Source organism: Copadichromis virginalis, linkage group LG13 (genome assembly GCF_057382275.1).
Source record: "Copadichromis virginalis isolate Kocher_CV1m ecotype Utaka linkage group LG13, C_Virginalis_male_GT1.1, whole genome shotgun sequence".
Classification (NCBI taxonomy): domain Eukaryota; kingdom Metazoa; phylum Chordata; class Actinopteri; order Cichliformes; family Cichlidae; genus Copadichromis; species Copadichromis virginalis.
Genome location: NC_140630.1, coordinates 1,508,582 through 1,533,901, shown reverse-complemented (window position 1 = coordinate 1,533,901; position 25,320 = coordinate 1,508,582). Strand labels below are relative to the sequence as shown.

Here is a 25,320-nt window from a genome sequence, read left to right as displayed (position 1 = left end):
TTGTAAAGTGCTTTGGGTGCCTTGAAATCCAATCCATTACCACTGCGATGGTCGAGGAGGTGGAGCCGGGATGGACCTGGCAACCTCCTAATGGCGCCGCAGTTCTGAATGTGGATGCAGAGATGGACTGCTTTTCAGTGATTGATCAATAAATGCATTGAGCAGCAGATTTTCCCCCACTGTGACGCGTGTGGAGTTTGTAGCTGAATGTTGGGAGGAGGAGCAGCGTTTCCTCATGTATTTAAGGTGGAATTCCAGATGTCAGAGCTTATGTCGATCGAGTGGAATAAAGATTCCAACGTCCAGGTATGTTACACCTGGTCTGTAGCGTCTGTGGACGCTCCTGTTACCTGCTTGCAAAAATAACCAGGTTTATCAAGCTGTTCCCGAACGCCTCGTCAGCGACCGTTTCCTCTGAGGCTGGACGGTAGCCCCACACACAGATTTGTATCAGGCTCTGCTGCCACCTGCTGGTAGCCGCAGGAACTGAGTCTTGCTGTGCCTCCCTCTGTGCGATAACTCAGCAAAGGATTGTGGGTAATGCAGTTTGAATCACCTGTAACAAGCTTCCAGTGAACAAGGAATCAGCCGGAGAACGGACTGTCCGGAGTATTTTAATGCAGGGGGACCTTTGAACTTTTACATTAAGTATGAACCAAATCAGAGTCTTTGAATTTAAAACAGTTTCAGGAAAAAAATAGAAGAGAATCACCTGAAACCATCAGAACCATAATGACCATTTCAGCAAGAAATATCCTCAGAGACACGTGAAGCATGTCCCTTCACATTAAAAGCACAAGAACATTCACGATCTCAATTGGAAAAGAAATTGCTTTGATTTTAACAGACATGGACCAATCACAGGGCTTCACTTTAGTTAGGAAGGCGATGCACATCTGGAACAGCTGCTTTCAGTTTTTCAGGCTACTGAAGAACTGTTCCAGAACCTTCTCCACCTCGTCCTCGCTGTAATCTCGCACCACAAAGTTCTCGACGTCAGTGGCTCCTCGGATCATGGCCGACAGGACTGCACAGAAACAGGAAGTCAGCACGAAGCAGCCAACCAGGTTGAAGCGTGTCAATGAGGAAACAGGAAGTGCACTCACTTCGTCCTGACGATGGTCTAAACAGGCAGAAGATTTTTTTCTTCATATCGACGGCTCGACCGAGCTCGTAGCCAACACCCAGAGACGGCTGCGTCACCTCGGCAACAACCACTGAAATCAGAGGTCAGAAGTCACATGGGTCACTGGCTCAAATTCCATGATCAACGATCAACAAAACGATTGGTTCTCACCATCAGATTGATGCAGCCAATCCAAGTCTCGGTTGTGAATGGCCTGGTCCCCGGACGCTGCATTGTTCTCTCCTGTCCAATCATAGTGCAGCAGTTCAGTGACATAACGCACACACAAACACACACACACTCTTATTTTGAAGGTCAGAACCAGAAAACCAAACCTGAAATCGGATACAGTTAATGTGACTCCGCCCATTTTTGTGACGCAAATGCTTTTATTTCTGAAATTTTTTAAATTTTTTTTTTACCTTGGAGGTCAGCAGGTGCTGGTGTGACCTCGCCCTCTCTGATGCTTCACGTTTGATAAAGCTCGTCACTCTGACTTTGGCTGTTACTTCCTGCACAGCTCTCTCTCCCTCTGTGTCCTCAGAGACCAGTTTACCATCAAAGCGCTGTTATTGTCAGGCACCAGTCTGCTGCTGTGTTCAGTGTCGGCCTCTGACATCACAGCCTCATTTCTGCTCTTCAATACTGAACAAATGTTTGCTCAGCTGTGTCTGTAACTTTGCTGTGCTTCACTTCAGCAGCATCAGGTAATGTTCACATGCTGATTCGTGGTTTGCTTCAGTTTAATATTTTTGAGGTTATCTGCTATAAAAAGCCAAAGCAGGAAAATGTTCTATGTTTTTATCCTCAGTTACTTTGACACGAAGGCCTGTGCTGTAATGCTCACACCTCTGATGAAGTCTCACAGCTTTGTTTTCATACACAGACATAAAACATGGAGATGTGCTGATAACTGATCAGAATTATGATATTTCTGACTGTCTCAGTTGGAATCGAATAGAATCAGAGAAATCGATTCCCAGCCTCTTCCACCATGTGAACGCGCACCGTTCTGACTGCCGGTGTTCTGGGAATCCATCCTACCCGACAAACCATCCTACCCGTTGTTTCTACGCATGCGCACAACACGAACTTCAGTGGCAAATCGTCCTACCTTTGTTCATATGAGCATATGAGTTTTCTGTGTGTGACCTCTGACCTCTGTCGCTGAGCTCGGCGCTGCTCACGTGCTCGGTCAATACGGTCCCGTAGCTCTGTAGCGCGTGCACGATCCTCCGGTACACGTGCACGTCGTCCCTCCCGCCGCGGATGCTGCCGCAGAAATAAACCTTCATCCCGTTTCTACTCAGACTCTACTGACGGTTCCCGCGCTGTCGCTATACGTCACCGGAAACAGGCGACCGCGCTCGGAGCTTGCGCCCTGAGCTCAGACTGACAGGTAGCTGAACGTCACGGAGGTGAAAGGCCAACAGCCCTCCTCCTCCTCATCGGGATCGCGTGCCTTCACGGGTCTGACACCTGAGGGTCACCCCCACCTGTATCTATAACCACACACAGGTGTTTATTTCCACTGCTGTGATTGGCTGCTTAGACTCTGATTGGCTCAGACAGAGTTTAGGGTGAAATAAAATTTAAAAATCAAACTTATTCTTCTGTGGTTTAGTCCTGACAAACTTCCTGTCGTTTCAAAATAAGGCATTTCAAAGCACAACATCAACTGTCAAAGGTCTCTGACACACTAAAAGTGTTTCCACTAACAGGTACTTTACAGCTGGTTTCCGATTCTCCCTCCCTGTATTCCCGCCTGGATGTTTTTCCAGTTTGGAGGCTTCAGATTTTTGCAGTTTGCAAACAAAGTTCCTCCGATTCTGTCGCACTGTCAGAAACAGCTGTTGCTGTCCTGCACAGTAATTCATAAACACAGATATTATTTGATGGATGTGGCTCCTGGCGTTGTTTACAGGTGCTGTCAGCCTGCCAGTAGATCACCTGTCGGGAGTTTTCTGGCACAGCTGTGGGGAACATCTGCTTCCCTGCAGAGCTTTACTCCACAGAGAGGTGACCTCTGAACCCCTGCTGTTGTATTTGGAGTTATTGACTGTGTCACTATTGTGAAACAGCACTGGAGATCTTCATGTATTTATTAAAGACGATAATTCATTGATACGACCCGAAAGAAGCGCCTCAACACATTTGAATCCACATCTTCAGGTTCGGGTTGATAACCAGATTTGTGGTTTATCTTGGAAAGGTGCTTGTGTTGGATCAGACTGGATCAGTAGCACTCGTGTTCGGGGTTGTTGACGGCAGTGACTCACACTGAACATTTCTCTTCCATAAATATAAATGTGGGAAGCAGAAAACTGTGAAAACAACAAAATGCACTTTTGTTTATGATACAACTTCTTTTTGGAGTGAGAAAAGAATCTGTTACTGTTCATGATGTTTCATATTTTTGTGCTGTTGCTGTAAATATTTGTGTCTGTTCTGAGTTTTAGTTATTAAATCGAGTAAACATGAATATCTTCACTTTAACACACATCATGTGACCTCTTTTTGTTTTTTTTTTATCTGAAGTAGACTCAGGTGAGTTTTCTGCTGACTTCCTGTTCACCTGTGACAACACACAGCTGTGAATGCATCAGAACATTACTCTGAAATACAGGCTTTAATTTTGGAAAAACTGAAGTACAGGAAGTCTGAACTTGATGAAACCTTTATTATCCCATATGTACACGATCAATAAATCAAAAAGTGAAGGTCGGAGAAGAAACAACCCCCCCCCCCCCACACACACACACACACACACACACACACACACACACGCGCAGATCTTTAAATTGAAGCGTTTAAGTTTCACAGACATAACAATAACCCCCTCCCCTCAGTAGGCGCTCAGCAGCATCCCCGGGTTCCTCGCCGTGGCGTTGAGCATCACCTCGGGCACGTCTCTGGCCACCCGCTGCATGGGCGCCATGTTGTGTCCTTCCAGGGAGTCGAGCAGCCCTGAAACAAACACGGAGGAGAAAACACGAGTCAGCAGACACACCTGTGCAGAAGTAAGCATAAAAACCAGCGAGACAGAGCACGCCGTGCCGACCGAACCGCCCTGGACCGGCAGCAGGAGAACCACAAAAACCTGTCTCTGTGCTTCTGGTTCTGACCTTCTACGATGGTGTGGTAGTTGAAGTGCAGGTAGAGCAAAAAGAGCATGTGCAGCAGCCCCAGCGTCCCACAGAGGAGGAGCCGCGGCGTCTGACCCACAGTCCGAGAGAGCAGCGCCGCCACCTGCGCACACACACACACAAACAGGTGAGCTCACACAGGGAGCGTGTCCTGGCACAGGAGCTGATGGGAAGCGACAAGCTCACCATGCGCAGTGTGGACAGGCCGCCGAGCAGCAGCCACAGCCCGTAGAACAGGAAGTGGAAGTGGATGTTGTAGGTGACGAGGAGGACGATGCAGGGACCAAACAGGCCGTAACCCTGGCAACGGCAGACAGGAGGTGAGGTCACATGACATCTTGTAGGAGGAGGAGGGCTGCATTCAGGTGCGGCTCAGAAACCTGAATCACATCTGAGAACAGCAAAAACACACCACCCTGTTCTGCGTGTGTGTGTGTGTGTAGTTCCAGGACTTACCAGCAGGGACAGCATCTGCAGCATGGTGATCTGAGCGTTGACCAGGTATGCCAGGAAGTAGATAAAGGCTGAGACGCCGAGCCAGTAACCGAAACACGTCCCGATAGCAGTGCCCATCAGTGTGCCCTCTCTCTGCAAATACACACACAGAGAACACTTTAACAGACAAAGAAACATGAACAGGGTGTGTGTGCATGTGTGTGTTCTTACGATGACAGTTCCTGAGGTCTTCATGCCGTGCAGCAGGATCGCCACCAGAGTGAACACCAGCATCAGCGGCCCGTACAGCTCGCCTGCGATCTTCTGCACAGGAAGCACACACGTCAGAGGAACCTAAACCTGGATCTGAACATCACCTGTACAGGTGTGAATCTGACCATCGAACTGCAGTGAGACACGTTTGAACCCTTTATCGGCATCTCCACCACCAAGCTCCCTCACGAACATCAGCTCCAGCCTCCGGTCCAGCAGGAGGTGCTAAGCCTGCTCACTGACTGCCATTAACACTACGACAAAGAAACTCATGCATACCTGGGGGAAGTTGATCATGCGGACAGGTATCAGCGACTCGATCAACCTGCGGGGGAGTCAGCCATTAGCTGTTAGCACTAGTCTCAGCAGAAAGCAGGAAACGGCTGACAGGAAGGAGGAAGTCTTACCTGTTGCGCACCTGTACCGGCTCTACGTCAAAGTATGGCCGCAGGATGTCGATGTTAGCGTACAGGTTGAAGGCTTTGGAGGCCTGACGCTTGCCCGCCTGCCACACCTGAACGCATCACACAGGTAAAACATTTCAGAGAAGAAGAAACGAGTTAGCGCTTTTCCACTAACACCTGCTCGGCTCGGCTTTTAGCCGTAGTACCTGGTACCAGGTAAAGTACCTTTAGTACCTGCTTGGCCAGGGTTCCAAGTGATCTGAGGTGATCCAAACATCTAACATCAACAGACTGCATCCCACCGATTGGCCGGTCAGTGGCTTCACTCGATGAGTCATGAGAGCGACTCCTTTAGGAAAATCAAAACCGCCTTTTTTGAAACCCACAACAAGGAATGTGGCCACACAAACCAACACCGCGGCGTCTGACTGAACGCCACAGAGCAGCGGGTGCACCATCGCCTCGACATCCTCCACTGTTGTGTCGTGTTTGTGTCACGTTAAAACGACGCCACAGGACTGTCGTCACCGCTGACGTCAAACGACTGAAGCCGAGCAGGTACTAGTGAAAAAAGCGGTAAGAGTGACGTCACTAAGTAACAACAGAGGCGTCCAGGGGCTGTTAGGTTGATTTTTAAATAAAGCTGTTGTAATTATATTTATATACACACTGCAAATGTGCTCGTATGGGTTGGCACTCCTTTGAAGGTTGAAAGCTTCGTTCGGCGTGACTGTCCGGACTGTAGGAATGACGTCGACTGCAGAGGTTTGTTCGCAACACGCTTACACACAGATAATGGTTAGAATAAGTCTCTGGGTTCGAGCGTCCGAGCAAGATATTCTGAACCTGAACTTAGAGTCAGTAGAAGAAGAATGGATAATAACATTAGATTATCAAGGCTGGGCAGGGAGGTGTTTTCCTTTTCTGTCTCGGACAGAGAAGCGAACAGATACCGGGCGATGGACGGGGAGGATTCGCCAGGAGACAGCACGACTGTGTGGGAGCCATGATAACCTTTGTTTTTGTCTCACTATAGAAAGTTGTGCTGCCCGTTTGAGGGTTATCCTCTTGGTGAACCAGATGCTTGATTTCACACACAGATCCACAGCACTGTGTAAACTTGTAATTTCAGCTGCCAACACAAATTAAATCTTTTTAGCTGGCAGACCTTTCTCCTGAATTTCCTTCTGAAATTTTGAACACGGTCTTTGTGTGGCACAGAGGAGCTTCAGCTGGCCTCTGTAACAGCAGCTAACAGCTACAGAAGAAGAAAATGTTTGCAAGTGTTTAAGACCAGATAACCCCGCCTCACCTCGTCGGCCACCTGCCGGCCCAGCTGACCCTTTAACCCCTTCATGCCCAGGAACTCTCCGTCGTCGGCCACGTCATCCTCGGTGGCGGCAGCCTCTGCCGCGACCTCCTCCTCCTCCTTCATCCTCTGGTGCATCTCGCCCATGTCCTCAAAGCTCGAGCCCGACGTGTCGTCCATGTTCTCCATGTCGATGACCGCTGAGCCGCCGCCCTGAATGCAGGAAACACGGGAGATGTGGAAGGAGACAGGAGAGGAAACATGGGAGATGTGGAAGGAGACAGGAGAGGAAACACGGGAGACGTATAAGGAGACAGGAGAGGAAACACGGGAGACGTATAAGGAGACAGGAGAGGAAACACGGGAGACGTATAAGGAGACAGGAGAAGAAACATGGGAGATGTGGAAGAAAAGGAAACATAGGAGATGCGGAAGGAGACAGAAAGGGAAACATAGGAGACAGGAGAGGAAACATGGGAGACATAAAAGGAGACCGGAGAGGAGTCTTACTGAGGTAGGGATCGATCCGTTAAACCGACCAACAGTTTGTTAATCAGTTTATCAGAGGAGCTTCCAGCTGATTACAGATGTTCAGTCGGCTGATCTCAGGTCAGCCTGGTGTTAGCCTGTTAGCTCTCGGGTCTCCTGTTACCATGTTAGCATGGTTTGATTCCTCACAGTGCTTTAACCTCGCGAGCTCACCTGTACGCTGTTTCGGGCTAACCTGCAGCGTCACTCAGGTGCTGTTACTTTTATAGGCCGGCTGGGATGCTCGTTAGCCTGTTAGCATGTAGCTCACCTGGATGAGATTATCGTCGAAGCTTCCCCATGGTTCCGTGTTCCTGCTCCCGGAGCCCGAAGACATTTTCCCCACAACAGCAGCGGCTCTCCGTGGGGTGGAGTCTGTGTCCGTGGTTCGGTCGGTGGATCCGCGGATGGATCTTTTTCTTTTCCTGCTTCTAAAATCTGATGTTTTGGTCCGTAGGACGCTCCGCCCACCGGCTGACGCCACATCCCCAGTCGACGTGGAGGTCGAAGATATCGCGATATTTCCGTGAGAGTTTTTTCATTCATTTGATCATATCTGATTCATGTCCTGAGATTCCACTCATGACAAATCGATGTTTTACAGACGCTCACCACTCCATTTCTTCTCTGACATGCAGATGATGTTTGTCGAGAACAAAGGGTTCCAGTTTGAAGCAAAACTGTAAAATCAGCAACATGTAGCAATTAGAAAAGATGAAGATACACATTTTAAATCTCAGTCAGGGAGAGATTGAACTCTTTCTCGTGTGACATTAAATCTGCTCTGAGTGGTCTGATGTTATTTTCATCACGTCTGAGAGCTGATTAATGCCAAGTTGTCTTTAATCCTGGTCCAGTGAGCTCCAACAGCACGCTTATTTATGTGTCTTTTTAAAGATTTGGAAACATATCTTGATGCTCAATCATCCAGGTAAGCAATTCCCAAAAAGTTGATTCTGTTCATCTCAGTTGATACTCCTGACACATACGGGATCACTACAGGTTTTCTTTATGTGATGTCCTCTGCTTCCCTGGCTGCTGTGTCTGTGGGGATGGTGTTCGCTCCTGTTCACGTCCTGATCACACTCAGCTTATGCTCCAGTGGATGATCAATTCAATTCAATTTTATTTATATAGCGCCAAATCACAACATAAGAGAGTCAAACCTTGAATACTGATCTGTATGCGTAGGTTTCCTGTACACATTAGTGTCCGCTTTACTGGGTGGGATCAAAAACACTTACTGGGTTTGAGGCTCTGTGTTGGTTTGGGTCTCCTGAGCGAGCAGAGACTTGTCAGACGTTTTTTTTAACTTAAACCTGCAACTGCTTCATGACTTTGAGCATGTTTGTCTTCTCTGTCTCAAAATGAACCCAACAGGTCTAAAGTCAAATATAGAAGGTCAAACATGTTGAATGTTAATTGTAGAACAGGATAATAGTTTTAATATGTGTAACCGGTGTGATTCTGCGTTGTGTCTGATACAAAAGGTAAAAGAAAGAAAGACCTCCAAGTAAATAATTTGCCCACTCCAGCTCCTCCAACCAAATACAGGTCCAGTTGACTGCTATCTTCCCCGGTAGGGCACAAGCATCGAAGGCGTTGGAAAGGGAGGGGTGATGAGTGAGTGCTTATCAGTGTAAGTGTGTGTGTGGGTGCGTGTCCATAGTTTAGCTGAGACAGTGTCCTTCGGCCTATCAGGCTAAGTAAACAGTCCTCCAGCCAATCCAGGTGTCCTTGCATGGGATGGGAAGAATAGCCGTAACACAGTCGTTATCAGGGAGTGATTGTTCGGCTCCAGCCTTGGGCCTGCAGCTGGCGCCGTGATGGGGGTCCGCAATGTTTATGTTGGTTTTGTTAATTTTCATGCGAGCAGCCCAGGAGAATTTTTCAGGCTGCTCTTTAAGACTCCGACACTGGCCTCTCGATCTCCCGTTGGAGAGTCGTGAGCCTCCCCATGATGGTATCAAACTTCTGTTCCATGGTGTTATTGTTCTTTTGATTCTGAGACCTCACAGCTGCAGTGATCCGTTCCGCGATGTTTTCCAACTGTCGCTCAAGGGTCTCATTTTGAGCAGGCCCCTCTCTGATGTTTCCCCTCATACGCTCAATGGTGTTGTTTTGAGCCTTCACAGCAGCTGTAAGCGTCTCCAAGGTGTTGACCATATTACGTTCGTTGTGAGAGGTTGCGCCTCGTTCCATTTCGATTCCAGCGGGCAGCCTTGGGGGGGTTTGAACAGCTGGTTCCGCTCTCTTATTTCTCCGATAAACCAGGGCTAAGCCAACTCCGATCAGCATGAACCCTGTTATCATGGTTCCGAATAGATAGATATCTTCAGCGTTATATGTGTGTTTTACAGTGTTGGGAAAGAAATGACACCCACCTCTCCCACAGGGGAATTATAGAAAAGGGGAGAGGCAAAAGGGGTACATTGTATTTATAGGATTGCACCAAAGAAGAAGAAGAAAAGAATGAGGAGGGGCTCTAACTGATAATGAACATAACTACAGGCTTGGAGGTCCTAAAAGTCAGGTATAAAAGGAGTAGTTTGGGGGTTTAGAGCACATTTTGTGTAATTATAACAATATGTGATTTATGACCCTGTTACATATGCTCAAATGTTATATCAGTGGTGTACAGGCAGCAGAAAGAATCAAGTCTGTGACTGAGTAGCTAAGTGCGGGGATAAGTCTGCTGAACGCTGCCTAAAACACAACAGAACACCAAGAAGTGTTGGCCCAAGGATCGGCCCCGGTAACGGGTACTTATTTAGACATTGGCCTTGAAATGTGAAAGAGAAATCAAAGACTATGCGATCTTTATTGTTGTGACTTATCACGTGATGAGAAATGTACCAGACGTCTTTGCCATCGTCAATCCCCTCAGAGCTGAGTTTAGCCACATAACTAGCTTGCTCTAACTTTAAGATCTGATCTCTGTATGAACGGCTTTGTCAGGATCTGTGGCTAATCGAGATTCAGTATTGCAAAGTCGTGACATGACTGCAGATGGAGGGACATACAAAAGACCTGCGCTTCAAAGCATTTTCTCAAAGTGGACCTTTTCCGATGTTAGTTCAGTACCTTTGGACTATAATGTCAGAGGGCTACAGTTACCGGCTGTGTCCTAGTCTCACCAGCAGGGGGCAGCCTCACGCTGCACGATAGTTTGCCATTTCTCGCGACACTTCTCCGCCCTCTGTGGTTCTTGTTCCTTGACGCGGTGGTGACATTGGCTTCATTTTCCGGACCGTTGTTCTGGCTGTCGTGTTGCCGAACCGAGCGGATCATTAATGATATCGAAAGGGAGAGTCCACGGTAAAGGTTCCAGGTGAGTGCAGCGACACGCGGAGCGGCTCCCCGAGGAGCTGTTAGCCGTTAGCTCCTCGGTGATCCTTTAAAACACGCAGTTAGTCTCAGCCCGAGAGAAGCTGGTTGATTGTGTGACTCTGATTAAACTGTGTTGTTGCCGCGGTTCGGTATAATTTCTGTCGAAGGTTAAAGGCGCCACAGACGCTAGCCGCGTTAGCCGGAACACTGTAACCTCGTTCCGAAATGTTAAAAATAAACTCTGAGGGGTCAGAGGTCATCCTTTTTAATTTAATGTGTTAAAATGCTGCTCCGTTCGCTTGTTTTACTTTGTATGAAATTCGTTTTTACATAATATGTATTTCTGGGATCCACTCTGTAATTCGGCTTAACCCAAACACGCTGATGCTTACCAGTTGTTACAAAACGTCGTCCTAAAGTCACCCTGGAAGTACTTAATTTAACCAAAGAAGGTGCAACAGAGGGAAGAGTGTGTGCGGCTGTTGTGTCAGCTGTGCAGATTATTGCGCGGCACACAATATTCTGCGGACTTTGGCTGCGCTGTGTCACGCTGCCGGTGGTTAATATGTTACGGATATCAGCTGCACTCAGCGACCCCATCGTCGCTTTATCTCGGCCTTTGGAATGTGTTCAGCGGATCCGCCTCGGTGCCCCCGGCCGGCCCCTCCCTGCTCTGGACCCGGAGCGGGGGCCCCTCGCCAGCCCCTCGGCTAGTGGTTACCCAGTGGTAAGACTGGGTTCTCTCTAAACCACGCCCCTCGTAGAACTGTTCCTCCATTGGCTTAGCCTCCAAGCCCCCGCTCTGTAGCTTAATGCGTACGTGCCGGCCGGCAGGCAGTAATGGAGGGCTGTGGCTCCTCCTCCCGTGAGCTGCGGAGGAAAACACCAGAAACGCCGGCTCTGAGCGAGACTGCCTGCGGCTGAAACGGAGCTTTACCCCTGCAGTTTTACCGACACTGAGTCAGCATCAGGTAAAACCCCGCGGTTTACCGACTGTATTCCACTCTGTATGAGGCGGTGGTTATAAAACAGGAACCGAAAGAGACGGACTTGTGCTGCATTCGTAATTGACGGAGAAATTGTGTATTTTCTTATGAGTTGGTTCCTCGAGGCGCCCTTTAACTGCGTGTCGGTTTCATTTATGTGACAGGTGACGAAGAAAAGCTTCCCATGTTGACATTTTAGTTGTTTTTCTTATTCCTAAAGGAGCTGCTGAAAGCAGCAGGAGGCCCTGTTGGTGCTGGTAGAGTGCACGGAGAGCTGGTGTTGTATTTACAGCCTGCAGGAGCGCTGACACCACAAAATCAATCCCTATAATGCAGTCATTTTCATTTCACTGGTGACAGACTGTCAGTGTTCTGACTGCATTAACTGATCAATCAAGTCAGTACCTGCAGGTTCAGGCATGCGGTTGATTTACAGTAGAAGAAATGAGAGCGCGTGTCTGTGTGTGTGTGTCTGTGTGTGTGTGTCTGTGTGTGTGTGTCTGTGTGTGTGTGTGTGTGTGTGTGTGTGTGAGAGAGAGAGAAACTTCCTCAGGGGATTTATTTTTTCTGCAGACAAAGAAATAAATTCCAGCACTGCTCTAAAAATAGAGCTCGCTTCCTCAACCATCAGTCGTTATTGATGGTAAATATCAGGAACTAGTCGGTCTCGTTCATAGTTCTTTAGTTCACCTGCCAGGTCATAAATAAAGTCTGGATGTAACAGGTTCTATATCATAATGTCAGTCAGCTAAGCCCACAGGTGTTACACATTATTACACACACAGGTTTTGATCCGGCGTGTTTCCTTCAGCTTTTAATAAGTTGTGTCAGTAAGTTTCCATATGAAGTTCAGACGTGTTGTGAAGGAAAAGTTAACGCTGATGAGAAATGATCAGTACCAGCTGTTAGCCTGTGTTCTGCTGATCAGCTGATTATCACACAGGAAGTGGGTGAGAGTTGAGCTGGGGTCAAAGGTCACACAGTGAGGGTTATCAGCTGCAGACAAGCGTCTGTTTACAGCTGATACTAAGACACTGCTGCACCCTGAGACCCCACCCCCTCTAACAGCTGATTAACAGTTCACTGTGGAGGGTTTCTGCACATGCTCAGGAATGCATGTACTTTGTACTAATAATGCCAAACAGAGTATTCCTGTAAAGTACTTCATAGGGCTATTTAAAGTACTTTAGTACCTTTTTTGCGCCATGGACCGATTTATATCTGACAATATTTTCACGGACTAGCCTTTAAGGTGTCGTGGATACATACAACAAAATAAAGCCAGTACCGCTACCGAAAAAAGATCATAACACACGGGAAAAGACCCAGGGACACTGAGTTAACGATAAAAACCAAACGACTCACGGACCAGCCCGGGGGTTGGAGACCACTGCTTTAGTGTCTTTCATTACTTCCGTGTGTGTGTGTGTGTGTGTGTGTGTGCGCGCGCGCGCTAGTGATGGGTTAATCTAATTGGTTTGTGGCGAGCCGCGACCCTCTGACCAATCACGGAACACAATGCTGCAGCGTCCACAAACAGCTGATTGAACAGGAGGAGCTTCTATGGAAAGCTTTACTGTTGTTGTGTGAATGACTCAGAGGAGCCGCAGAGCTCGCTGTGTGACCGCGGCGGCTATTATTACCCCCTGAGGTCACAGGCGAGGAAGATGATGGTGTAGAAATAAAGCGAGGTCCTAAAGCGTGTAATCCTGAGAAGGGCTGGGCCATATCATACCATTCACGGTAATACCGGTGTAATGTTGGGCAACGACAAGAAAATGAAATTTGGGTAAAACGCACATGGCGGAAAAAGCACGGTGGCGACAGAGAATGAGAAGAGCGAGAGCGGATCGTTGAATGAAACCATGAACCTGAACTGGTTTGTAAAATGCTGCAGCTTCACTGGTGTGGAACTGGTTTGGCTTTCCTCCGTCAGATACACAACAAAGCACTATTTTTGGTAGCGCATGCTAGCGGGCCGTCGTTATTACCGTGTTGTTTGGAAAATACGGCGCACTTAAAATCAATCCTTTGATTTTTCTGACAGTCGACAGAGCCCCTTATAATCCCGTGTGCCTTATGTATGAACTCTGGTTGTGTTTACTGACCTCGAGACGATTTTATGTGCACGGCGCTCAAAAATCTGTCAGATGTTTCAGTACGACTTTGCTGAGCTACGAACTGTTAAATGTTTATATAACTTTAATGCACATAAAAAACAGCTGCTTGTTTCAGTGGAAATACATTGATGTTTGTTTTGCACTAATAAAGTTGAGGAGTTGTAAAGTATTTTGTCTCGTGTCGATTATATCCTCAGTTATATCGTTATCGCAAATTTTCAAATGTATGTCGTGATAAATATTTTTGGTCATATCGCCCTGCTCTAATCCTGAGCACACTTTAAAGTCAGTCGTCAATTTCAGTGAAATCACCGTGCTGTCTCCACTTCCTGTTTTCTGTCCAGGATGTCGCTGGAGGTGCTGGCGGCGAGTGGCCTGAAGCAGTGCCAACAGGCCCAGGATCAGCTGGAGGATGCCATCGGTGCCGTGATGAAGGCGGAGCAGCAGCTGAGGGAGAATGCCAGAGAGGTGAGTGCCTCCTCTCTCTGAACAGGAAGTGCTTTAAGGCGTGATAACCCCAGTGTCACATGACCAGCGCAGTCAAGCCAAGGTATTTATTTTAAAGCAAGAACAGGAAGAGGCCCTTTCAGCAGATCAGATGGTAACGGCACAAATGTGTTCGACATGCCACGACACAGGAAATGCGTTGGCAGACTGAACCAAACGATTCCTGTTCAGTCGATCAATAAAGTTTGTGCCCAGCAAGTCTGTGTTGGATTAGAACAATTGATCAGTGATCAATAACTGAACTGCTGATAAGCTCACGTGAGTTTGTAAAATGTTTTCCTGCTGCGCTGCAGATGGGAGGAAGTGCAGGTCAGCTGATTCACAGGAAGCTCCTTGCTGAAACCTGGATCAGCTCACACGTTTTCTACCTGCTGTCCTGATCAGTGCGTTAGTTACCTGCCACCAAACGGAGCTGCTTGAAACTTTATTGACACCCAGATCATTTTACGGTGAAACACTTGTCCTGCTAAACTGCTGCGACCACTCAGCTGGCTCTGTGCCACGCCCCCTGTTTTTCATATCAAACCGTGAATCACTTGAGCTTTAAACACCTGAGGATTTACCTGTTGAGACCAACCAATCACAGTTAGCCATCATCATCTTCATCACTGCTGACTCGGCAAGGCTGAAACCACCTGAAATCCTGCCTTTGTCTGCAGCTGAGCCACAGGTGAGGGAGAGGAAGAGGAGGGTCAGGGCGAGGCGGGTTATAAAGCCTGCAGAGGAGGTGAGAGGAGCTCAGAGGAGGTGAGAGCAGTGAAGTGCGACGTGCTGGACTTCATACTTTATCTCCAGGTAAAACTTCAGGCTCCGGCTCAGGTGTGCGTCCATGCTCGTTGGTTAGGGACTCACAGCTTCATTATCGGGGTTGGATTGATCTCAGCTCCGTGATGTTTTGTTTTTTTCTGTGAGATAAACTTTATTTAAACTGAGCAGAAACAACAGGACAGGCTGTTTTACTTTAACCTGTCAGCTGATCCACCTCCACAGGAAGGGGGAGCTTGCGTGTCCGTGTGAAAAAACTTTACTAACAAAAAGCTTTGTTTACGCTCTGTGATCACATGACTGTCCGCAGCGCTGCGAGGCTTCACGTTAGGACTGGGCAATATATCGAGTTTTTAAATGTATCGATATATTTTTATACGAGATATCACAATATCGTTTATATCGATATAGTCTATGTTACGATATGACTATACTTGTGGAGCCGCAAGTTTGCCTCTTTCGTCCACTTTTGTCTCTACTCGGCCTCGCGTCTCCTTCACTGAACACAACTCCCCCATCGCTTCACCTGCAGGCAACGGCAGGACGGACACGGCAGCTGCTCGGTAAAAAGAAAACATTTGGAGATTATTTTAGTGCTGTCAGCGTGACGTTAACGCCATAACTGCATTAACGGAGCAAATCTGTTACCGCGGATCGGCCTGTGCGTGGAGGCTGGACGGCGTTAACGAGCTAACCGGGCTAATGCGTTGACGCCTAAAATCCTTTAATTTTCTCAAAAATCGACAGTGTGCCTTATGTATGAATTCTGGTTGTGCTTACTGACCGCAAACCGATTTTCTGTGCTGCACGGCGCTCAGCAATCTGTCAAAAATGTTTGAGTACGACTTTGCTAAGCTACGGAGCCGCACTGCCTGATGGATTGTTGGAGCATTACGGCTGCGAGGAGCCTCGCGGAGTGATACGTACTCTGCTTGAGCGTAATGTTACCGTACTATGTGTGTATAAGGACCAAAGACGGCACCTGTTAAGAGACGTGGTTACGAAGCGGATTTCAAACTCCAGCCTGTCAGTCACGCAGTAGCTGTGAAATTTCTTTTGTTTTTCTCTGGAAGAATCTGTTTGGTTACTGAACATTTCACGTTTAGGTGTTGCTTAACACGTCTCACCTGTGCGTCCCCTCAGGTGCGCTCGGAGTTGCAGAGCTGCGTGAGCCGCCAGCAGGAGGCGCTGCGCTGCAGGGAGGTGTGGCTGCTGGGTCAGATTGAGCTGCTCGAACAAGTGAAGACGGAAACTCTGCAACAGCAGCTGCACCAGCTGCACCGGGTAACTGGGGGCGGGGCCTGTTTACCTGTGTTGACTGTTTGTTTACCTGTCTGCTTACCTGTGCTGTGTCTGTGCTGCAGCTCCGAGGTCAGTTTGACGTGATCGCCTACCAGCTGCAGAGCTCCAGCAGCAACGACCTGAACAACCAGCTGACCAGCTGCATGGAGAAGTACGTGCGCACACGCACAAACACATGCACACACACACGCACAAACACATGCACACACACAGATTTGTGGGCGCGTCCACACCTGAGCGGTCTGTTCTCCTTGCTGGTGCTCTCACCTGTTGGCGTAGCTGTCCCAGTCTGCACACCCTCAGTTAAGGCATGCAGTCAGGATTTCACTGTCTAATGTGATTACATCTGTGCTAAAAGCTGATGTAATCAGATTACTGACATACTGAGCTGGTTTTACCTGTAGACTCTCACCTGTAGGCATGTGTGTCAGGTGCGGTGCAGTCATGTGATCTTGTTGTCTTCTCCTGTGTGTGCAGGTTGTCCTCTCTGAGTCTCACTCCAGAGGAAACACCTGAGTTGAGTTTCCATGCCGACTCTCGCTCTCTGAAGCAGGCCATCACCTCATTTGGCAGCATCAACGCCCAGGTAACACACACACACACACACACACACACACACACACACACACACACACACACACACACACACACACACACACAGGTAACACACACACACACACAGGTAACACACACACACACACACACAGGTAACACACACACACACACACACAGGTAACACACACACACACACAGGTAACACACACACACACACACACAGGTAACACACACACACACACACACACACACACACACAGGTAACACACACACACACACACACACACACACACAGGTAACACACACACACACACACACAGGTAACACACACACACACACACACACACACACAGGTAACACACACACACACACAGGTAACACACACACACACACAGGTAACACACACACACACACAGGTAACACACACACACAGGTAACACACACACACACACACACAGGTAACACACACACACACACACACACACACACACACACACACACAGGTAACACACACACACACACAGGTAACACACACACACACACAGGTAACACACACACACACACACACACACAGGTAACACACACACACAGGTAACACACACACACTGTGTTAGTGGATCTTTCAGGTGTGTTCTCTCTCCTTCCTGTTTACAGCTTGTGGAGGGTATATCCTCTCAGAGCTCCACCCACCTGAGACCTCAGGTGCAGAGTTGTCCAATCACAGCGAAGAAGCAGGTAAGTTGCGTCCTGGTGGTGATGGCGATAGTGATGAAAGCAAGGTGATGCTGATTGCGTCTCCCTCTCAGCAGATGGCTGAGCCCTCCTCTCTGAGCGATTGGCTGCTAGAATCTCAACCCGCCAACAGCTTCGCTCCCATTGGCTATCAGTCTAGCACAGACCCGCAGGATTGGCTGCTGTCACAGAAGGAGAGTAAGGTGAGTGCTAAGGTGTGTTACCTGAGAACAGGCTCTGACCTCAGGCCGTGCCTCTCACCTGCTTTACTTCCTGTTTCTGTAACAGACTTCCTGTCCCGTGATGGCTTCCATGAACTTCATGAAAGCCTGGGGTCAGCTCAGGGACTTGGAGGCGTGGCTTATTCAAGACCCCTCCCCCAACCGGGAGAGAAGCGTCAGCAGCTGTAGCTCCTCCTTCTCCATCGAGAAGATCGACGAAATGGAGCTGTCCGCCGCAGCTGAGGAGGAGCTGAACGACTGGCTTGTTACCCCGCCTACTGCTGCCATGGAGACCATGTCGGACGCCGAACGTTGGCAGCGTGTCTTTAAGCCGTTTGAGGAAAGCTGGTCAACCGATGATTGGCTGTCGCCAGTGAGCCGTTCAATCGGCGACTGCTCGTCGTGCTGTCAGACCATCAGCGCAGTGGAGATTGAAAACCTCGGCAAGCTTAAGTGCCTGAAGACCACGCCTACCTCAGGCACCACCTCGCCCACTTCTCCCGTCCCCGTGTCGATGCCAGCGTCTCTGGAGGTGTGGTTGCAGAAGACGCCGCCGACGCTGCAGACCTGCCGCGCCAACGAGCTCTGCTCCGCCTACTCGGCCTGCGTCTGCGAGGAGAACTGCGGCAAGGATGCGCTGAGCCGCTGGCTGCTGCAGCAGGAGGACCGCGACAAGAATGGCGTCCCCAAGAACACCCCGCCCACTGCCAAGAGCGCCACGGCCACACCCTTCCACCGAGAGCAGGAACAGAAGGTAAGAGCCGATCAGTCAGCTCTGCTGTGACACTTCAGTAAGAATTAGGTGATTGATTAATTGATCAACTGATTGACAGGTTCAGGCCATCCTGGAGGCGTGGCTCCACCCCAGCACCGGCTCCACTCCCTCCAGCTCTCCTCTGCAGGCTTTCACCTCCTCGCTCTCCGGCTGGGTGGCAGCTGAGGAGGAGAAGGCGAGCCGGGAGGAGAACGGTTCCTCCTCGTCTCTCTTCCAGAGCCCCCTGGAGACGGACCTGTGGCTATTTCCACGGAAGAGCCCAGCGCCCGATTCCGCAGTGCCGCCCCAGGAGGAGGAGGAAGAGGACAAGTGGCTGCTGAGGAAGAGGAGTCAAGCTCAGGTGAGCACAGCTGGAGCTGAACACACACGTGGTTTGGTTGCTGCTCGCTTCCGGCTTCCTGACTGCTTCTTGTTTCCTCTTTAGGAACGCCTCGCTGTGGCGCTGCCCACCATGTGTGACCTGTTCTCTTGCATGAAGGTGGGCGGAGACAAAGAGAAGTGGCTGCACAGATCTCCCGTACAGGTGAGTCACCTGCACCGTGTGACGTGGTGTGTATGTGGGTCTGTCTGGGTCTGCCTGTCTCACCTGTGTCTCCTGCAGATGTGATGATGATGACGACGATGATGCTTCTTCTTCTCTGGAGTCACTTTATCGCTCATCAGCGCACACGATCTCATCTGTCTAACCGTCGTCGCTGACGCCTTTTTCTCCTTTCTGTGACATCATCATGTAGTGCCGCTACCCACCATTGATCGCCAGTCAGCAACAGCCTAAAGCCCCTTTCAGATGTAGCTGGCCCCGCCCTTTGATTAACGTGGCAGGAAGCAGGATGTAGGACTCTGAAAGGGGCCTCAGCAGTTTCATCAGGTGAAAGTTCATATGGCTACAGAGGGTGTGGTGAGACGTTTCAGCTTCTAATCAATAACCGATCAGTCACCAATCAATAATCAGCATTTAGAGCTGCGAGTGTTTCGCTTATTGTGGAAGAGATGAGGGGGCGGGACTATATGGAAGAGTGCGTGGGGTGTATTTTAAACATAAATTAGACTTTATTTTATAATACGACTGATGTCACTTCCTTTAACCACATTTTTGTTTTTCTAAAACCTGCTGACATCACAGAGACTCACTTCCTGTCTGGCCTGCAGGCTTCCATCCTGTAACGTGGTTTGTTGGCATAAGAGGGACTCGGTTTCCCAGAGTGCTTTGTTGGAAGAAGCTGTGCAGGCTGGTCACGTGACTCTGGTCAGCGATTGGTGCTTTCCATTGCAGCTCTCGTGTGAGGGGGCGGGCGTTATCACATATAGCTGTGGTGTCATCACTTTTTTTCCTGCTGTGATTCTCTACAGTAATAAAGTTTTCTGACATCATCACTGTGTCTGTGACATCACTGTAAGGTACCCGTAGTTTCCAGGTGTATCTGTGTTCAAACTGGCTGTGACACTGAGCCCAGCACAGCGGTTTGACTTTGTGTTCGATGTTTCTTTAAACAGGACGGAGTAGGGCTGTGCCATATGACCAAAATCTCATATCCCGATGTAAGACATCTGTCGTCCTGACAACGATATAAATCACAAAAATGTAACATTTTCTGTGAATCTCGGGCAGCTCGACTTGCGTGAAGTGTTTCCAGCTGTGCGTCATGTAGCTGAGTCGAGTGTTTTAACCGATGCATGAAACGATACATTTTTAGACATAAGTTGTAACGGCCGCCGTTTTCTTTGTGAGTATTTATTACACGGCTGCGGGGAAAAGCCTGTTCTAACGTTTGAGTCTAAGCTTTATTTTTTAGCACCTGGCGTCTCTTTTTTTTTTTTAATTCTCATCTGTAAATAATCTGCTCTTTCACGTGATTCAGTTTATTTTGAAAAGTCTCAACAGGATCTTGAGCTTTATTGTGAAAGGTTTATGTGGAACATAAACAAGCGGACACGCGATGCTGTTACCGTCGTTGTTGCTAACGACAACGCATGAAAACAGGCGCTTGTCTGTCCTAGTGTGGTTATATTACATATAAGAAAAAGAGAGAACTTTAAGAACTTAATAATAACTACAGTGACATCAGAACATGAAAAAATATTGCTGTAAACAGTTTATTTTGCGACACACGAAACAAACGACAGCGTAAAATGAAACGATGGATGTTTTTATATCGTCATCTGATATATATCGTTATATCGAACAGCCCTAGGACGGAGGCAGCAAGACACTCAGGTACACCTGAGAGAGGAACATGCACCTGTGTCAGCTGATCAGCTGGAACTGAAACCAGTTTGACTCCCCAAATGTCAGCTGACCTGTTCGACCTGAAACTTCTTTATACTCAGACGTGAACAGCTCGAGGCTCGGCAGGCTGCCGGGAGTTAATCGATCCAAATGCAGATCGATACTATCTCATCACAGTCAGCCAGGCTTTTAAATGAGTGAACTTTATTGACAGTAACAGCAGCTTTCACACAGGTGGGTCACATGATTTAACAGGAAGCTAAACAGCAAACGTACAGAAAGGCAGTAATCAGAAAGGAAGGGTTGGAAATGAGGCTGGTTGCTGATGATAAACTTCCTGTTTACTGCTGCTGGTGAGGTCACACCCTTCATCAGGAGAACGCTGATAGGGACTGATGACATCACTTGAAGCTGGGGGCTACAAGGGACAGAGAAGCAGGGACTCGAATTAATAAAGTTTTTGAGTCCGAGGATGTGTGACCCCTGCGGCGCGTGACTTATTGACCTCTAACATCGCTATCAGCGGGCTGTGGGCGGTGCAGCGCAGACCTTCAACACTGAAGTGATTAAGAGGAGTTTCCCACCTTTATCGATGTTTGCAACAAGCACGTTTGTTTCAATAAAGTTTGCTCTGGTACAAACAGCTGTTAAATGTTCTGCTCGAGTTCAGAAACACGTTGCTGTCCAGAGCGCAGGTGTGCAACAGAACAAACAAACACCTCAGGGGGAGGGGAGACTGACTGGATAATCAATTTGAGCTGTGTTTCGCAGTGACCTTTGACCTTCAGCTGAGTCCATACAGCTGTGTTTGTGTGTCCTTCAGGCTTATCGGGAAAACCCATCACTGAGGTCGGAATGAGCAGGAGTGGGTTATACAATCAGCAGCCATTGTCGACCACCCGAGGGGGCGTGGCCCATCTTGACCTCAGCAGCTGGTGGCCTTGTTCCTGTGCTGCCAGGATTAGTGCCTCGGTCTTTCAGTCCAGACACTGGCTGTGTTTTTCTGAGCTCACGTCTTTTTTTCTTTTTCTTTTTTTTACTTTTTGGGGCTTTTTTTCAGCTTCACTTCTCTATTTTCTCTATTTTCTGTCTCTTTCCTGTTTCAGTTTCAGGGTTTTTTTATAGGTTTGACCAGCTGTTTGTGTGACGTTTCTCTCAAAACAACAAACCTTTATTAATGCTACACAAGTTAAAATGATGAAAGTTTCAGAGAAATTCACGAGCTGATCCATAAAAATGATGAAAGCTTGAAGCAGTAAAACTGCATGACGGTTGTTACGTGTGACAACATGAATTCAGATTGTTTTTGAGTGTTTGCAGCTTCAGACTTTTAAAGTAAACCTGAGCTTTAATCACAGATCAATAACATAAAACCGCATCAGCCGGGGCCAAAGAGGACAGGAAGTTCACACTGACAGGAAATGACGCTGCTGGTTTTGATGAGGGGGAACATATAGAGATGCATCTGGTCGATCGGTATGGATCAATAACAGCACTGATTCTTTAAGAGCAAACGGAGACAGAACCATCAGTCTAAGCAGACTCCCTCCTGCTCCTGCTGAAGCTCCAGGGTTTGTGTCCCAGTGTGTCCCAGGAACTGGTCCCACCTCCTCCCATGGTCCGCTTCATGTCTTCATCACAGCTCTTGCTTTGGATCAGCTAACAGCAGGTCATTTTTCTCCTTCTGTTGAACTCTGAGCAGACACCGCCCCCTGGTGTTCCGATATCTAGCTTCATCAGGTCAAAGTGCCTCTAGCTTTTGTTTTTTTATTTAAATTTTTATTCTGCTCACGTCTGTGAGGAGGAGAGGAAGTGACGCAGAAGTATCTGAGAAACGGGGAGGGACTTTAGATGAAGCTGCTTAAAAAAAAAACAACTTTATTGAACAAAAGAAGAAAGCACAAAAAGCAGTAGCTACGTCAGCAGCACAGAGATGACGTCAAATACAGAAGCTGAACACACACGGAGGAATAAAGTGAAGACAGCAGGACAGCAAACATAGAAACTACAGAGGAAGAACAATAAGGTTCTAACTCTTTATGAGTGTTGGTCTGGATCTCATCATCACAGTCAAATGTCTGTGAATATGAAACTGGGCCAAAAAAAGGTTTCTATAGTTGTCCTGTGGTTAGTACGGCATTAGTAATGAAGCCTCTCACTGACAGATCCTTGATGACTGAAACAGAAGTTTAATGAGTGTCCGAAAGTCTCCTTATATTTCAATCGCATCGCTATAATTGTTATTCACAACCACACGTCTGTCCACCCCTCCCACATTCGTTAAGTATGCCTACTGCTGTACTGTTGAGCTGCTGTTAACTTCCATTAAAGTATATCCGGACATCACTCTCTGTGCCCCACTCTCTGACCGGAGTTTAAGTCCTGAGGGAGCTATCATCCCAGCATCCCAGAGATAACTCTCTAACAATGAGCCTCGTCTTTGGTTCGTCTTCAGTTAGAACGATACCTCATAAAATCATAAAATCAATGTGAAATTTCACAGGAAGCCAGTGTAAGTTAGCTAAAACTGGAGTAATATGATCATGCATTCTGGCACCCGATAAAAGGCATGCAGCAGCGTTCTGTACTAATTGCAACCGGTAGAGAGAGGAGTGAGGGAGGCCTAAATAAAGGGAGTTACAATAGTCCAATCTAGAGATAATGAATGCATGAATAAGCTTTTCAAGGTCCTTGGGGGAAAGAAAAGGCTTAGCTTTAGAAATTTGTCGTATCTGATTGAAGCTGGATTTAACCACAGAAGATACTTGTTTCTCTAATTTGAAGGAGCTATCCAAGAGTACCCCAAGGTCTCTTACAATGTGGGAGAGGTAACTAGCAAGTGGGCCAAGGGTAACAGTTAGTTGGTTCAAAGGGATATGGCTGTCAAAGACAATAACTTCAGTTTTACTGTCATTCAAGGTAAGAGAGTTTTGAGATGGCCAGTGTGGTGGGGCGTGGTCTGCAGGTGCCATGCAGGGAGGGCGGACGCACCTGCACGGCATCCTTAATCTCTCCCGCTGAGTTAAAAACACGGGGACTCAGGGGTTGGTGTGTGTTGTGGTGTGATGTGATTTGAATAAAATCGCTCTAAATGATGATCTGTGGTCCCGCCATGCCTTATTCCCACCACAGCCAGATTCTCACATCATGAAGACAGTTAAAGAATGTATGCGATGGATCTGTGACATGCAAACTCAAAGGAAAATAAATTTGAATGTCATCAGCATAACAATGGAAAGAAATATTATATCTTTGGAAAATAGATCCCAAGGGCAACATGTACAGAGAGAATAACATAGGGGCCAAAACAGACCCCTGGGGCACACCACAGAGAAAGGGAGCAGAGGAGGCGGAGTATTGCCCCATAGTGATAGAGAATGACCTCTCTGAAGGATAAGATTTAAACCATGATAAGGCTGTGCCCTTAAGACCAACTACTTGATGCCTTGATAATAGCATGTTATGATCTACTGTGTCAAACGCAGAGGTCAGATCCAGTAAGACTAAAACCACAGAGCAACCTGAATCAGTGGATAAAAGGAGATCATTAAAAACTCTTAACAAAGCTGTCTCAGTACTACGTTAATACCATTGGTAGCGTAACATTAAACATAACCACAGAATGATCAGAAATCCCAGAGTCCCTGATATCCGTTATACGAATATCCAGATCATAAGAGAAAACTAGATCAAGCGAATGACCTTTTAAATGTGTTGGTTCACTTACCCACTGCGCAAGATTAAAAATGTCAATAAGGGCAAGGAAATCCTTTGTTAGTGTGCTTAAAATCACCAACAATTAAAACACGGTCGTAGCGTAAAACCAGGCTCCCTAGAAGATCACCAAATTGAAAAATAGAATCCTTAACAGATTTCGGGGGTTGATACACCACAGCACAAAGAATTGGGGGGGGGGCACAGTTCAGTTCCAGTAGCTGCACCTCGAAGCTGGTGTCAAAGACGGGTGGTAGTTCCCGGCATCGAAATTTGTGTTTAAAAATCGAAGACAATCCTCCACCTGTCAGAGATCTTAGGGGAGCTAGCATAGGCACAACCTGGGGGAAGAAGTTCTGAAAAAGCAGAAGATTCCTCAGGACGAAGCCAGGTTTCAAATAAAGAAAATCCAGCCCCGATGAGAGGAAAAAGTCGTTTAAAATAAAAGTCTTGTTTGCCAGCGATCTAACATTTAGCAAAGCCATCCAGAGTATAGTCAGATTGTTGAAAGCTGGAACAGATCTCAGCAGGCGAAGATTGTTGTAGTTCACACCACCTCTGGAGAGCCGCACCCAGCTCCGAACAGGTGGGCACTCGGCCGGGGAGTCTAGGTGAGCACAGTGTCCAACAGGACTTATCCAGCAATGACAGGGCAGTCTATAGCAGAAGCGGCCCCAGAGAACATGAAAAGAAGATAGGGTATTTATAAATACGTGATAGCTGCTTGCATCAAGTGAGTGTAAGTAAGCCTTGAGGCGAACACGAATACCGCCCCGTTTACCCCGTCTCCTTTGGTGTTTCCTAGGTGGAAGGGTAGCTGGAAAGTGGCGTAAATGATCAGAGATATCCGTCTGAGTCGAGACAA

At 47.9% G+C, this 25,320-nt stretch overlaps 3 protein-coding genes across 8 annotated transcripts; 1 reads left to right on the top strand and 2 right to left on the bottom strand.

Annotated features, from left to right (window-relative positions):
• Positions 1–597: 597 nt before the first annotated feature.
• On the bottom strand, positions 598–2,561 carry dnph1 (2'-deoxynucleoside 5'-phosphate N-hydrolase 1). 2 transcript variants are annotated; one of them, XM_085476829.1, is made up of 4 exons: positions 2,241–2,561; positions 1,298–1,369; positions 1,107–1,217; positions 598–1,027 (listed from the first exon to the last, which is right to left on the bottom strand). In XM_085476829.1, the coding sequence occupies exons 1-4, from the start codon at positions 2,419–2,421 to the stop codon at positions 912–914; spliced, it is 480 nt and encodes a 159-aa protein (XP_085332955.1). In that variant the 5' UTR covers positions 2,422–2,561; the 3' UTR covers positions 598–911. The 2 variants fall into 2 exon arrangements, with proteins under 2 accessions (XP_085332955.1, XP_085332956.1); XM_085476830.1 differs by having other exon boundaries at positions 2,286–2,556.
• A 1,226-nt stretch (positions 2,562–3,787) lies between these two features.
• Positions 3,788–10,423, bottom strand: yipf3 (Yip1 domain family, member 3). 3 transcript variants are annotated; one of them, XM_085476825.1, is made up of 9 exons: positions 10,359–10,423; positions 6,697–6,906; positions 5,388–5,494; positions 5,260–5,305; positions 4,939–5,031; positions 4,729–4,860; positions 4,459–4,572; positions 4,252–4,375; positions 3,788–4,093 (listed from the first exon to the last, which is right to left on the bottom strand). In XM_085476825.1, the coding sequence occupies exons 2-9, from the start codon at positions 6,880–6,882 to the stop codon at positions 3,972–3,974; spliced, it is 924 nt and encodes a 307-aa protein (XP_085332951.1). In that variant the 5' UTR covers positions 6,883–6,906; positions 10,359–10,423; the 3' UTR covers positions 3,788–3,971. The 3 variants fall into 3 exon arrangements, with proteins under 3 accessions (XP_085332951.1, XP_085332949.1, XP_085332950.1); XM_085476823.1 differs by lacking the exon at positions 10,359–10,423 and adding an exon at positions 7,493–7,733; XM_085476824.1 differs by lacking the exon at positions 10,359–10,423 and adding an exon at positions 7,204–7,463.
• Positions 10,424–10,437: 14 nt separating this feature from the next.
• On the top strand, positions 10,438–19,885 carry ncoa4 (nuclear receptor coactivator 4). 3 transcript variants are annotated; one of them, XM_085476820.1, is made up of 11 exons: positions 10,438–10,552; positions 14,002–14,125; positions 16,073–16,213; positions 16,294–16,382; positions 16,709–16,817; positions 17,441–17,521; positions 17,596–17,721; positions 17,807–18,493; positions 18,573–18,854; positions 18,939–19,037; positions 19,116–19,885. In XM_085476820.1, the coding sequence occupies exons 1-11, from the start codon at positions 10,515–10,517 to the stop codon at positions 19,119–19,121; spliced, it is 1,782 nt and encodes a 593-aa protein (XP_085332946.1). In that variant the 5' UTR covers positions 10,438–10,514; the 3' UTR covers positions 19,122–19,885. The 3 variants fall into 3 exon arrangements, with proteins under 3 accessions (XP_085332946.1, XP_085332945.1, XP_085332947.1); XM_085476819.1 differs by having other exon boundaries at positions 17,593–17,721; XM_085476821.1 differs by lacking the exon at positions 10,438–10,552 and adding an exon at positions 11,380–11,522 and having other exon boundaries at positions 17,593–17,721.
• Positions 19,886–25,320: the final 5,435 nt, after the last annotated feature.

Coding starts and splice junctions, on each gene's coding strand:
- dnph1 (XM_085476829.1), bottom strand. CDS start 2,421: ATGAAGGTTTATTTCTGCGGCAGCATCCGCGGCGGGAGGGACGACGTG. Junction 1,370..2,240: donor ATATGCTCATATGAACAAAG/GTAGGACGATTT, acceptor ATGATTGGACAG/GAGAGAACAATGCAGCGTCC. Junction 1,028..1,106: donor TAGACCATCGTCAGGACGAA/GTGAGTGCACTT, acceptor GTTTCTGTGCAG/TCCTGTCGGCCATGATCCGA.
- yipf3 (XM_085476823.1), bottom strand. CDS start 7,558: ATGTCTTCGGGCTCCGGGAGCAGGAACACGGAACCATGGGGAAGCTTC. Junction 5,495..6,696: donor GCCGGCAGGTGGCCGACGAG/GTGAGGCGGGGT, acceptor TGATGCGTTCAG/GTGTGGCAGGCGGGCAAGCG. Junction 5,306..5,387: donor CCGGTACAGGTGCGCAACAG/GTAAGACTTCCT, acceptor ACTCCCCCGCAG/GTTGATCGAGTCGCTGATAC.
- ncoa4 (XM_085476819.1), top strand. CDS start 10,515: ATGATATCGAAAGGGAGAGTCCACGGTAAAGGTTCCAG. Junction 16,214..16,293: donor AGCTGCACCAGCTGCACCGG/GTAACTGGGGGC, acceptor TCTGTGCTGCAG/CTCCGAGGTCAGTTTGACGT. Junction 18,855..18,938: donor GGAAGAGGAGTCAAGCTCAG/GTGAGCACAGCT, acceptor TTTCCTCTTTAG/GAACGCCTCGCTGTGGCGCT.